Genomic DNA, 14,877 nt, shown 5'->3' with positions numbered 1-14,877 from the left:
TGGTTTTTACTATTTGTGAGTTTTGCGAGTTTTTCATTCAGTTTAAAATTTTCGTTTTTCAAGTCCTCGCAAGACTCACAAGTAGTATTTTGAGATAAGTCATTGTTGGAGCAATCGCATGAAGCGCGGGAAAAAATTAGTTCTAATGTTTCTCTTTCCAATTTTAATTCATCTAATTCTTTCTGCAGTTGAATTATTTTTTGTTGGTTTAGCAAAATTATTCTTTTTCTCTCGTTGCTTAACTTTGCTAATTTTTTAAATTCTTCATGCATCTCAACATAAGCACTATATAATATTTCATATGATGGAGAGTCGGAAGAAGAAGAAGATGTATCAGAGTATACCTCATCTGAAGTATCCTTGCTACCTGATCCGCAAGCCTCATTTGTTATAGTCATTAAGCACAGCTTCACGGTCTCCTCTACATCCGAGGTGCTTGATGTTGTTTCTTCCTCCGGTACATCCTAAATGATGTATGCTTTCTTTGACTTGAAGTTCTGGGGATTGCTCTTCTCATAATCAACTCTTTTCAGTTAAGTGGGGCACTAATACATTATGTGTCCTGGCTTACCACATTCATGGCAAGTGAAGCGCTCTTTTGTCTTGCCTTACTTTGTTGATTCATGCGCTTCTTTCTTTTGGAATCGTCTAAGTCCTACTTTCTTCTAAAAAAATTTCCAAATTTTCGTACTAGGAGGTTTAGCGTTTCCTCGTCAATGTCTGAATCGGAGCCTTCATTATCTATCTCTTTAATGGGTATGGGTTGTGATGTTGAAGCTTTAAGAGATATTCCCTTCTTTTTGCGATCGGACTCCTCATGCATTGTCAAACGCCCAAGCTCCATCTCATGCTTCTGAAGCTTTCCAAAGAGTGTTGCCAAAGGCATGGAGTCTTGATCCTTGGACTCCATGATTGTTGTTACTTTAGGTTGCCATCTTCTGTTAAGACAGCGTAAGACTTTATTAGTGAGCTCTCCTTTGTGTGAACACCTTATCTAAAGCGATAAGATGGTTAATAATGTGAGTGAATCGTTTTTGCATATCGCTGATTGATTCACTCGGTAGCATACGAAATAATTCGTATTCGTGAGTTAGCGCATTTAGTCGGGCGTGCTTGACTTCGCTAGTGCCTTCGTGAGTCATTTGTAAAGTGTCCCACATTTCCTTGGCACTTTGACATTGGGACACCCGAAAGAATTCATCGTAGGATAGGACCAATGTAATGATGTTTTTGGCACGAAGGTTGAACTGGACCTTCTTGCGCTCCTCATCGGTCCATAAGCTTTTTGGCATTTCTTTCGGTTTGCCATCCACTAAGTGAAGTGGGACGAAGGGGTCAGTGATTACAGATTCCCAAATATCCGAATCAATAGCCTCAATGAATATTTTCATTCGGACTTTCCAGTAGGCGTAACCCTCGCCACTGAATACGGAAGGGCGGTTAATGGATGCGCCATCACCGCCAAAGGGGTTGGTGGAACCCATTTTAATTCCCCTCGGATAACGCGGATGCAGTTGAGCTAGCACGTCGTACTAGCTCTGATACCACGTGTTAGGTATCAGTGGTCTAGGAACACCTAGAAGGGAGGGTTGAATAGGTGTAGCGGTTAACAATCACCACTTATTGAACCAAAACCCAACTGTCTAGTTAATCGATTAACATCAGGGTTTAATCGATTAACTATTGCACAGAACAGAATGATCAGACAAGCAAATTGCACAGTAATTAAAAAAATTGAACATATATAATACAGATATTTTTACGCACAATTATTAAGTATATGGCAATAAACAAATATCCAATTTTTCAATTACAGATTCAATTTATAATGGTAAGAAACATAAAGAAGATAAAGAGAGAAAGAACAGTGCAAAAAGGATTTTTATCCTGGTTCATTTGCGGTGCATTGCAAACTACATCCAGGCCTCCCCTTCTGGATCAGGGAGATTTTCTTTCTTCACAATATTGAAAAATGGATACAAATACCAATTCAATTACAAGCACATAGGACACTCCCTTCTTGAAATCTAGGATCTCTAAATCCTTGGTTTGACTCTACCCTTCGCCTCTTGAGAAAACCTTTCTCGCGAACTAGCCCCGGCCAAGATTCTTATCCTCAAATCAAGACCTCCTAGCCTTGGTGAAGAACCTCAATCTCTATGGTGATCTCACACCAAGAGACAAATCCAGACTACACAAAAACACACTAAACAACAAGGTATACTAAGCACAATAATGCTTAAAATATGACAAGATAAAGACTCAAAGATTAACTCTTTTACTAACCACTTAAGCCGTCAAGATTAAGATGAGTTAATCAATATCAATATACAAATGATTTCTCTCTAACAAAATCTAATGCATGAGAATGTGAGCAAGATAAGAATGGATACAAAATTATGCAAAAACAATAAGCACATAACAGCAGTTTAAGCCAACATAATCTCTCTTCTCACGCATGCAACTCTATTGTATAATACAGTAAAACACGTATGCAAAATGCTCTCTAAACAACCCTATACAATAGAATGCAATACTTTGGGTTTCTGAATAATGCCTTGTATTTATAGCATGGAGAATAGGCAGTTACATTCGTTGCAAAAATAGTTAAACAGTTAAAATAGATTTCAGTTATAACACATAACAGACTAGTTAATCGATTAAGGCTTCTCTTTAATCGATTAACAGGGCAACAGAATGACACAGAATTCAGTTAAAACAGAAAATTTGTATTTAAAAGAAAAGCAGTTGAGTTAATTGATTAAGGTACCACGTTAATCGATTAACTGGAACATTTATGCATATGTTTCAAGTGGTAAACTTCTCATATGTTATGCACAATATATATACATGCTTTATCAATTATATTATGTCTAATATGCACATATAACATGTATGATAGATGCATGAACATACAATTAACTAGATGATGTATCTTATGAATATGATATGGCAATTAAGATAGCTTAAGAGACTAGCATCTAGGTTCACCTAACCTATACTCAATTACTACGGCACACATCACAGACTACTTAGATTATATACTCAATTTACATCCAAGTCTAGACATGACCAAATGAGCATAAGACCTATTGATTGTTGAGCCGTCTTCAAGTTTTGTTAAAACCTTGTCTTCATCAAAATATAGGCAAAGACATGCTAGTGCTATCATTGACAGTTTGCACTTTCATTTTTAGCAACAACAACTAATGTCAATTGTAACTGATGAGCGAAACAATATACATAAAAAGCATATGGATTCTCCCTTAAAATATAACTCTTGAGACCGTAAAATTCCCCTTGCATGTTGCTAGCACTATCATAACCTTGCCCATGAATTCTTGATACACTAAGCCCATGTTTGCAAAACAAATCATCAATTGCCATTTTTAATAATAAAGATGTAGTATCTTTAACATGAATAATATCAAAAAAGCACTAACAATACTTCCATTTTTGTTAACATAACGGAAAGGAACATCCATTTGTTCCTTAGTTGATATATCACGAGCCTCATCAACCATAATAGCAAATGGCTCATCTCCAAGATCATTAATAATAGCTCTAATGGTTTCCGTTGCAGCAGCATTAACAATATCATTTTGGATAGTTGAAGAAATTAACTGTTGATTTTGAGGAGCATTTTCCAAGACAACATGGTTTATTTCTTCATTATGTTCAGAAAGAAACTTAAGAAATTCAAGAAAATTGCCTTTATTAGAAGAATTGGTTGATTCATCATTACCATATAAAGGTAATCCTTGCTTCAATAGAAAGCAAATGCAATTAAGTGACGTTGTTAAAAGCTTTTGGTATAAGTCACGAACTTGATCATATTCCTTACATATTGCAACTTCAATATGTTGATTCTGATTCATCAAGTCTTAAGATTTCTTCCATGCAATATTATGAGCACTATTAGGACCTTCAACATGTTCTGAGAGCTTTTGTTTCTTATTCTAATGTGTGAATTCCTCCGTGACAAATGTGTCATCACCAGATTGCTTTCCAAAATCAGGCTTAAAAAATAGCAATACAAGCAAAACACAACATCTTTTTCCATACTATACTCTAACCAGTTGCCAAATTCATTAAACCAAGAAAGACAAAATCTTCTTGAATAATTTCCAATTTTTCTTTGAGAGAAATTATGTTGAGTAGGTTGACATGGTCTTCCTTATAAATATACTCTTTGAATCTTGTCTTGATCATTAAGATGATATGATGTAACTTTAACTCTTTTTCTAGGATCCGATGATAATTCTTCTAAATTAAGTTCAATCCTTTGTCTTTGGGACATGGTTTAGAAGATATCAATAATGATGATTGCTCATTTATTGATAATTTTAGTTTAATTTTTTTCCATTATCCTGCAATTAAGAAAATAAACAATAAAACAATTATTTGATTATTAGTTTTATAATATTATGTTGGTTATACTTAATTACTTATCATTCCATTTAATGTGAAATGGTTAAAGAGAACTTGTGGAGCATGTGTTGGCAGTTATGGAGCAACTAACTAACTTAATTATAAAACTATCTAATACTCCTCCTTAATTCAGTTTCCATTCAGCCTTAGAATCCATATCTTCGACCTGAGTTTTTCAAATCTCTCCTTCTTCAATGGTTTGGTAAAAATGTCACCAAGTTGTTCTTCACTTTTGCATAAAACTATCTTCAATCTCCCCTTGCTTACTTGGTCCCTTAGAAAATGAAATCTAGTCTCAATGTGCTTGTTTCTACCATGTGCCACTGGATTTTTGTCAAGATGTATAGCTGACTTATTATCAATCATTAGCAATGAGTTGTCATCTTCTTTCTTCAGCTTTAATTCTGCCAACAAGGTATATAACCAAAGGCTTTGACAAGCTGCCGTACATGCTTCTACATATTCTGCTTCACAAGAGGACAAAGCAACCACATCTTGCTTCTTTGAACACCATGAAATTGGAGAATTACCAAGCATAAACAAGTAACTTGTTGTGCTTTTCCTATCTTACTTATCACCACACCAATCAGCATCACTAAAGCCAACCATGTCATGACTGAAGCTGTTGATTCTATTTGGTAATAACAAGCCAAAATCCATCGTTCCTTTGACATATCTGAGCAATCTTTTTGTTGCTAGGAGATGACATCTCTTTGGTGCCTCCATAAACCTGCTAACTAACCCTACACCATATGCAATATCAGGTCTAGTGTTGCATATATATCTTAGGCATCCAATCATTTGTATGTGGATGGTTTTGTCTGCAATTGATTCATCTTCAAGTATTGAGCTTCCTGCTTCAACAGGTGTTGAAACAGAATTACATCCTTTCATGTTGAATCTTTCCAAGACATCAGCAATATACTTCTTATGATGTATGACAATCCCCTTCTTGATTCTGGTAAATTCTATCCCTAGGAAATAGGATAAGTTTCCTATATCACTCATGTCAACCTCATTCTTCATGTTGTACTTGAATAAGTTGATTTCACCAACATTGTTGTCTGTTACCAATAGATCATCTACATATAGACAAACTATTAGCAATCGATTCAACTCTACACCTCTTATGTATACACCATATTTAGCTGTGCATTTTGAGAAACCAAGCTTCAACAAAAAACCATCAATTCTCTTGTTCTGGGCCCTTGGTGCTAGCTTGAGGCCATACATAGCCTTATGCAACATGTATACCAAGCTTTCACTCCCTGCTACCTCAAACCCAGGTGGCTGAGTAACATACACTTCTTCTTCTAATTGGCCATTCAAGAATGCTGACTTGACATCCATTTGTTGAATACACCAACCCTTATAGCTTGCCAATGACACCACCAGTCTTATGGTTTCCATTCTTGCAACAGGGGCAAATACTTCATCATAGTCTAGGCCCTATTTTTGAAGGAAGGCCTTTGCTACAAGCTTAGCCTTGTACTTGGTCACTTCTCCCTTTGGATTTATCTTTACCTTATAAACCCACCTTACATCAATAACTTTCTTTCCTCTTGGTAATTGAGTAAACTCCCAAGTCATTTTCTTTTCAATTGACATAAGTTCTTCATGCATAGCATCAAGCTGATGACCCTACTTGACTGCATCTTCAAAGTTTACTGGTTCCATTTCAGCCAAGAGAGTCATGTGCACCAGTTCCCCTTCAGCAGTGATTTCTGAGTCTGGAAAGACTTCATAGTCACTTAACCTTGATGGTGTTTGTCTGGCTCTTTGTGGTCTTCTTTGGTTTTGACTTTCTACAGCAGATGGTTGATCAAAAAGCAATGGTTCTCCTTCTACTAAGCCTTCATCAAACTACATCATTGTGTGTCTTTCTGAGTCAGTGCTTGTTCCACTCCAATTCCAGCCTTGTGTTTTATCAACTTTCACATCTCTACTCAACATTATCTTTTGATTTAGTGGATCATAGACCCTATATGCTCTTGTAGGGTGGTATCCAAGCAACACAAGTTTCTTGCTTCTGTCATCCAGCTTCTTCCTTTGAACTTCAGGAACATGAACATAGCAAGTCGAGCCAAACACTCTGAAGTGATCCACCCTTGGTTTTGATCCTGACCAAGCTTCTTCAGGAGTAGAATCACCTAGCCTTCTTGTAGGACTCCTATTCATGATATACACTATTGTTGAAACAACTTCACCCTAAAATTTATTTGGCATAGACTTTGTTCTAAGCATGCTTCTTGTTATGTTAAGGATGGTTATGTTCTTTCTTTTTGTAGTACCATTGTGTTGTGGGGTATATGGAGCAATTATTTCATGAACCAGTCCTTCTTTGGCATAGAACTCTCTCAATTCACTTGACATGTATTCTCCTCCTCCATCAGTTCTTAGAGTCATCAATTTTTGTCCACTCTGTCTTTCTACATGAGCTTGAAAGTTGATAAAGATAGTGAATACCTCACTCTTTCTCTTGATCAGATAAACCCAAGTCTTCCTTGTGAAGTCTTCTATAAAAGTGACAAAATACTTGTTGTCTCTCAATCCGTTTTCTTCAAAGGGTCCACATACATCTGAGTAGATCAATTCGAGTGACTTTGTTGATTTGGTTGGTACATGTGACACAAAACTGTTCCTAGTTTGATTACTTGACAAACACTCATCACACAGTTTACTAGGACTACTAATTCATGGTAATCCAATCACAATTCCTTTTCTACTCAGAAGCTCAAGGCTTTTAAAACTCAAATGGCCATACCTCTGGTGTCAAATCCAGTTCTCATGAGCTGCCTTGGATAGCAAGCACTTGTGATTGTTCACTTGAATCCCAATCTTGAAAGTTCTGTTTTTGGATAGTGGAACTCTCAAGATCAGATTCTTATCACAGTCATATACATTCAATAACTTGTCTTCCAGAGTCATTTCATACCCTTTCTCAAGTAGTTGACCAAGGCTAAGCAGTTTGTTTTTCATCTTTGGAACATACAAGACATTCTTGATGCTAGCACTTTTCTCATCTTTCCTCTTGATTGAGATGTCTCCAACTCCTTCAGTATTGATAGAGTTGTGGTCTTCAAACTTCACTATACTTTTGGCATTCTCATCAAGTCTCTCAAACCAATCCTTGTGGCCAGACATGTGATTAAAACAGCTTATGTCAAGATACCAGCAATCATCCTTGACCTCCTTTTCAGATGTGACTATGAGTAGGACATGTTTTTCCTCAGATTCTTCTCCTTGAGCCAATCTAGCTTCAATTTCTGGTCCACTTCCATGAGCAGCCTTGAATCTACACTCAGATGCAAAGTTCCTAAGATTCTTGCAATTAAAACATTGAACTTTCTTCTTATCAAACTTCTTCTTATTTCTCCTTAGCACTTGATCTTGTCTATTGCTTTTGTTTGCTGTGAAGGAGTTGGAATCTTGCCTAGCTCCTTCATAGTTCCTTCCTTTGTCATTCTTCCATCTACATTTGACCTTCTTTTGGAAGTTTCCTTGGCAAAAGAACCTCCTACTGGACTGTGCTTGAAATGCCTGATTAGAGTTTCTATTTGAGTTCCTTTCTTTGATTCTTTGTTCATGAGCTTCTAATGAATTTTTCAATTCTTCAATCTTGAACACTTCAAGATCCTTAGACTCTTCTATGGCAACAACCACATGATCAAACTTGGGGTTTAAGGTCCTCAACACTTTCTCTACCACCAACTGATCCCTTATTACTTCACCACATCCATTCATCAGATTTGTCAATGATCTGATTTTGGTGAAGTAATCTGAAATTGTGTCACCATCTTTCATTTGCAATAGTTCATACTCTCTTCTCAATGTTTGGAGCTTAACTTTCTTTACCTTCTCTGCACCATCATAGCATTTCTCAAGATTATCCCAAGTCTCTTTTGTTGTTTTGGCACCGGAAATATTTTCAAAGTTAGATTCATCCACACATTGATGGATCATGAACAAAGCCTTGTAATCTCTCTTCTTACATTCCTTGAAGGTGGATCTTTGAGCCTCGGTAGCATCCTCTCCCACTGATTGATATCCATTTTGAACTATCTCAAGCACTTCTTGATAGCCAAATAAAACCTTCATTTGAATGTGCCATCTCTCATAGTTTTTGCCATCCAATGTAGGTAATGTCATGGTGAAGCCACTGTTACTTGCCATGAAGATGCACAGATGAGTTCTTTCTCCCACAGATCCAAGAATCGAAAACAAAAGAACAAAGCTCTTAATTCCACTGTTGTGAATAGCTTCCAAATTGTTTGATAACCAAGTCGCGAGGATGCACTTGGTGTGAGTGAAATAAGAAGAAATATGGCAAAGATAGAAGAGTAGATAGAGAGGAAAAAGAAGATGTGTTATTGATGCATATGTGAAAAACAGAGGAAAAATGGATGTATATAGCAGTGAGTGAGAAGAGAATTCATTGAAAAAGTTATTCTTCATTTACAAACTAACTTTCCTTTTATAGCATTGAGCAACTAACTAACTAACTGAATTATAAAACTATATAATAGAGGCGGTGTGATAGCATTTTGAATTTTGAAGGCAAATTCATCTTTCGAATTCAGTGTGTAATATGAAATAATATATAGAATCAATGAAATTTACAGTGAAGCAAACAAAGAGATAAAAGCAAACAACATTTGGAGGCAATGAATAGAAACATTGAAATGCAAACTATGTTAAACATACAATGGAAAAATGAAATGCACAATAGAAACAATAAAATGGAAAACAAATTGGCTATATAAAAAATCAATCACTTACAGAGTGAAAAAGTGTTTAAAGGCAATGAGACAACATTTAAAGGCAAGACTTTTTCTGTGTATGTAACAGAAACTTCTATTTTTTGGTGTGTTGTTCAAGATTGTAATTTTTAATTTGTGAATTGTGGTGACATTTTATTTTTTGAGCAAAATTTTCTATTTGTGCAGTTTTTTTGCCACTTCTCATTGTAAGCTTTAAAAATTGTAGGTAATATATTAAAAAAAATTATCAAAGAAAAACCAGGGTATTGCACACCTCATCCCTACAAAGCATCGTCAATGTACACAGGCTATATCAGAGAAGTATCTTATTATGGTTGAAAAGTACATATCATAGACAAAAAAACGTTTGAACAAACATTTATGAAAAAATATAAAAGATTCAAGAGTTTATGTAAAAAAATAACTCGAAAGTAACTTCTTGCCTAAAGTATGTTTGGTAAAGCCTATTTTACCATATTTCAACTTATTTTTAGAAATATAAGTCGTTTCATAAATTTAGATTATGTTTGGTAACTTTCTTAAATTAAAGCTTTTTATTTTATAAACATAAGCTAACCATGGTAGGAAGATTTTTTTGGTGATTATTTTTCAACTTAGAAGTACTCTTCTCATTTCAATCTTCCAATTTGTCTAAAAATTGATGCATGTTTGGTGTGTTTTTTATGCTGTAAATATGCAGCTAATGAACACGTCCACATTGGTTTTATAATCCAAACAACATTGTAGCTGCTTGATTTGTGATGAGTGTGTTTTTTTGGTAAAAGAGTGAGCAACTTCTTTGGGGGGAAATGAGAAGATATAAACTTACCACACCAAAAATTTCTAACTAAGTTGAGCTTGCATCTTGACAAGGTCCTTTTATATTGTTCTTTATTATTTTTGTTTTATTTTTTTAGAAGTCCTACGGTAATGAAAGACTAGCATGCGTTTAGTATGATTAAATTTTTAGTTTCAATTTATAAACTGTGAGATTATAAACTATGTTAAGATTATAATGTATTTAAGTTTAGGTACCTTAGCTGAAGAATAAATATAAACTATTCTATTTTGTTTGGGTAAGATAGAAATGTTGCTTTTACATGGTAAATTATAGACAAGAGTACGATGTTATTTGTTGATGTTATGATTATTTTGGTTGTTTTTTACACTATTTTTTAAATATACATTTTTTAATATTTACCATCATATATATTTTTATTATAATTTTTTTTAATATTGCATAACAAAGGCTAAAAAAATATTAAAATATAATATAATATTATATAAAAAAGAATATCAATATTAAAAGCAACATGACACATAAATAAATAAATAGAAGTTGTTAAACTTGAATTACACAATTTATAAAATAAATAATACACAAGCGTCAAGTTTTATACCAAAGTTATAATAATATTGTCCATAATTGAAAGTTAGGGAGAATTATGAAGTTTGGTGGTGATGATATGAAGAGTTATGAAGTTTGTAGAATAGTAAAAATGAGGAAAGATGTAAAATTATGATGAGGTAAAATGTGAAATGGAAAAATTGAAGAAAAAAAGCTAACCCATAATTTTGGAGCTTATATTTTTGGCTTATTTTTTTCAAAACAATTAACTTTATAATCTCATTTAATTGTCAAACACACATAATTTACATTTTAAGCTTATTTTTAAAAAACAAGCAAAAACTCCAAATTTTAATCCATACCAAACATGCACTAACTAATCTCTCCATTTACACTAACATATGAGTGAAGACCTTTCCCATGTGCTTTTTTATTTCCCATATTTCAAAATGTCTAAATTGTTATTTATAGTTATATTTTGTACTCTCGGGCTCAAAATATTTTTTACATATACAATTAATTTTATCTTTATATAAATCTTTTTAATTGTATATATAAAAAATTAATTGAAATAAGGTATAACATAGTGAGAAAATTATAAGACTGTTTATGCTCAATAAGAATAAGAATGTGACTCAAAAAAATAAATCCGCCTCAAGTAATAAGTAGCAATAATTGATTACAACAAGAAAATATACATTATCACTATTTGTATAAGATCTCTTTTATTTCAAATTTATAACAACATATTATATAATTAAAATCCTTTGATATATAATGATTACATATTTTCATTTTGCCATTGCAATTTTTGAATCCTTAATTTTGTTCAAACTTTGACATACAAATTTCACAAAGTAGAGCCTAACATTTTTTCTCACATTGGGCTTAGGCTTACAAATATTAGGAACGAAAGTGTGTATTACTAACATATAATTATATATACATATGAGAACTGGCTCAATTGAAAATATTTTGTTATTAAATAATGTGAACAATTAATATGAAACATTAAATTTTATTTAAACTCTTAAAATTAAAAGATACTTCAACATGAATTTAAGTGATTATTGATTAATTTTTAATCTTAATCATTCAGGTTTTGTTGTATATCTCAATTTTATTTTTTATATAATTTTTGTGTGAATTGTTCTCACTTGATACACTCCTTTTCTATATAAATTTAACTAGCGGTGTACCCGTGCACTTGCACGGGTCGCTTCTTTGTTTATGCATAATGCAAATATAATATACATATATTTTATAATATCAATAAATCATGTAATGAAACATTATATTTCTCATTCATATAGGTGCAATATTAACATTGATTTTTGAGTGTATATGTAGAATATTAACAATTATAAATGCGTTTGTATAAGCATTTATTTGTTGAAAGTGTGATTATAGAAAATATTTGATTCTTAAATAACTCAATAAATAAAATTCAAATTGTATTGGATAATATCTCACCTCTATATTCTCTATATAAAATTATAAATATAAGGAGTTATTTTTGCATCATACTTTTTGTGATTACGTTTATAAGTATCATATAAAGTCATAAATATTTTTAAGCATATCTCTTAAATGCTTATGTTTTATTTTAGATTAATGTTCATTGTGTATAAATATTTGAATATATTTTTAGCATTCAAATATTGTATAATTAAATGTTATTTATTTGATTATGTTTTAGCTAATAATCATTGTATGAAAATAACTCATAAATTAAAAACACACTAAGTTAGGATATGACAGATATTTTTTCTGATAAATTTAATCAAAATAATAAAAAGAGTCTAATAATTGATTTGTTATATTACTAATTAAAATACATATATTTTTCATGAATATATATACCATTGTTATCTTTTAATTAAATAATATAATGATAGTAATTAAATACATGTGACCTGTGCATTCGCATGGCTAAAAACACACATGTTACCCGTACATTCGCATTACTAAGAAATCACATGTTACCCATGTATTCGCATAGTTAAAACGCACATATTACTCATATATTCATATTATTAAGAATATACTTCTTACTTGTCTATTTGCATGTTTAAGCACATAAGAAAAATAAATTGATAATTTTTAATTTGAATTTTCTCCAATTAGTATTAAATTATTATTAACATATAAAATATATAAAAAGTAGGAAGGAAAAAGTGTGAGGAGAATGTGACATGTGACATAAAGGAAAAAATGTAAGGAGAAATTGACATGTGGCATAAGAGAGTTTTTATTTATTATGTTGTTAATAGAGAAAAATTAAAATTCAAAGAATCTGAACTGTAATATTAAAATTCAGTACGAAAAATGTCAAAAAACTTTGATGAGGTGAAAAAGTACAATTATTCTTAGATTAATAGTAAACATTAAATTATATAAATAGATTAATGTAAAGAAATAATTTGAATGTAAAAAATGATTTCAATTTCGTCTAATGTTCAATGACTATTACTTTTTAACATAACAAAACATAGATGTTGTAAACACTCAATTTTAGTGAGGTAGCGACATGATATTAAATTATTATTAGCATATAAAATATATAATATATAAAAAGTAGGAAGAAAAATATGTGAGTAGGAGGTGACATGTGACATGAGGGAAGGAGAAAGTGACATGTGGCATGAGAAAGGAGAAAGGGACATGTGGCATGAGAGAGTTTTTTTTATTATATTGTTAATAGATAAACTAAAATCATTTAATGTTTTAAATTCCTTTATTTTTGTGGTTAATTTTAAATTTCCTGTCAGATCTATTTTTTTTTGTTGCATTTTGACATGTTTTCCCTTGTCATGCAAATTCGAATGTAAATTTTATTCAATATTTTATAATAGAAAAATGATGGATGATAAACATTAAAAAGTAGCGTACAAAGTTTAAATGTTTAAGAAGCATAAAAAAGGTGTAAATATAAACAAATAACTTCCCATTATTTCTCGTAGTTTAGTATAAAAAAAGCAAATATTTTAATACAATCTAAATAAAGATGACTAGCTTAAACCCACTTTCCAACATACATATCCAAACATAATCAAAATCACCTTATAATCATAATATAGTCTTTCAGCTATAGCAAACTTAATCTAAGAAAGTTTGAAGTAAAAATAGGAAAGTTCAAATGATTTGCATCAAAATCTTATATTAATTATAGGGGAAAACAACTTTTTTACCTTCCTTACTCAAGTATAGTAATTTTAATTATCGATTATATTTAGTCGTCTACATTTTAATATTTAATATCTAAAATACAAAATACATTCACCAAAAATTCAATTTTAAGCTAAATATTTTTTTGATACTATTAAGGGTATCATCTTATCTTAAGATAAGAAACTAATCTTTTTAAGATATGTGACTATACCTCACACCACTTCTAGAAATCGATCTCGTAACCTTTTAGTATTTATTAGGATTTAGGAGGGCATTACATTATGACTTATTATTGATACTAATAATGTAGCAAAATAAACCTTATGCATACTAGTGACTGAATCATAGGTAGGGGTGAACATGGATCAGATTGAGTCAGGAAGGCTGAGTCCATTAAGGTTTGTCCCTTACCCGACCCTAAATGTTGGTAGGGTCATTCTTCTATACTCGGATCAAGCCATAGACCGAGATGAAAAAAATTAGAGAATCAACAATCACAAAGATGTCATTACTCTACACGCAATTGAATATAAACATGTACGAAGATGATAAATGAGTGAACATGAGACGAATCGGGATGAGTCATGTTTATCCCATACTCGACTCTAAATATTGTCTAAGACTAATTTTTGAAACCGGACCCAATCCTAGACCCAATGTGACTCGATCCTATTTGGTTCTGATTATCATCGAGTCATATAGAGTGAGCGGTATGGTCATGTCCTGCTCACACCTAATCATAGTTGTGCTTGTGTTTTTTGGAAGCTAAGTTTAGAATATGAATAAAAGAAAAGACCCTACATAATATATTTTGGGGTGATCTTGAGTCGAGTTGGGCTAGGTAAGGCTTGTCCTTTATTCGATATTGAATGTTGGTCAGATTATTTTTTTGAACTCAACTTATTATTATAGATATGTATTTTGACAAATGAAATATATCATTAATCATATATATATTGAAAAATTTAAAAAAGTAATGATACTTTCGACCAAAGAAATGTTATTACTCTGTACACAATTTACAATCACACATATAAACATATAATTGATTGATAATGTGACAAATCTGGTCATGCTTGTCTCTTACCCAATCTCAAATATTGACCTAATTTAATTTTTAAACCCAAACTTAAACTAAGTGAAACGTGACTATATTCATACTCGATC

General features: G+C 32.1%; 1 protein-coding gene across 1 annotated transcript; it reads right to left on the bottom strand.

Annotated features, from left to right (window-relative positions):
- On the bottom strand, positions 7,204-8,604 carry LOC109333970. Its single transcript, XM_019569547.1, has one exon. It carries the CDS (start codon positions 8,602-8,604, stop codon positions 7,204-7,206), a length of 1,401 nt encoding a protein of 466 aa, XP_019425092.1.

Source organism: Lupinus angustifolius, chromosome LG19 (assembly GCF_001865875.1).
Source record: "Lupinus angustifolius cultivar Tanjil chromosome LG19, LupAngTanjil_v1.0, whole genome shotgun sequence".
Taxonomy (NCBI): Eukaryota; Viridiplantae; Streptophyta; class Magnoliopsida; order Fabales; family Fabaceae; genus Lupinus; species Lupinus angustifolius.
This window is presented reverse-complemented; position numbering and strand designations above follow the sequence as displayed.

What these genes read in the sequence shown, in the direction of transcription:
- LOC109333970 (XM_019569547.1), bottom strand. Translation starts at nt 8,604, where the DNA reads ATGGCAAGTAACAGTGGCTTCACCATGACATTACCTACATTGGATGGC.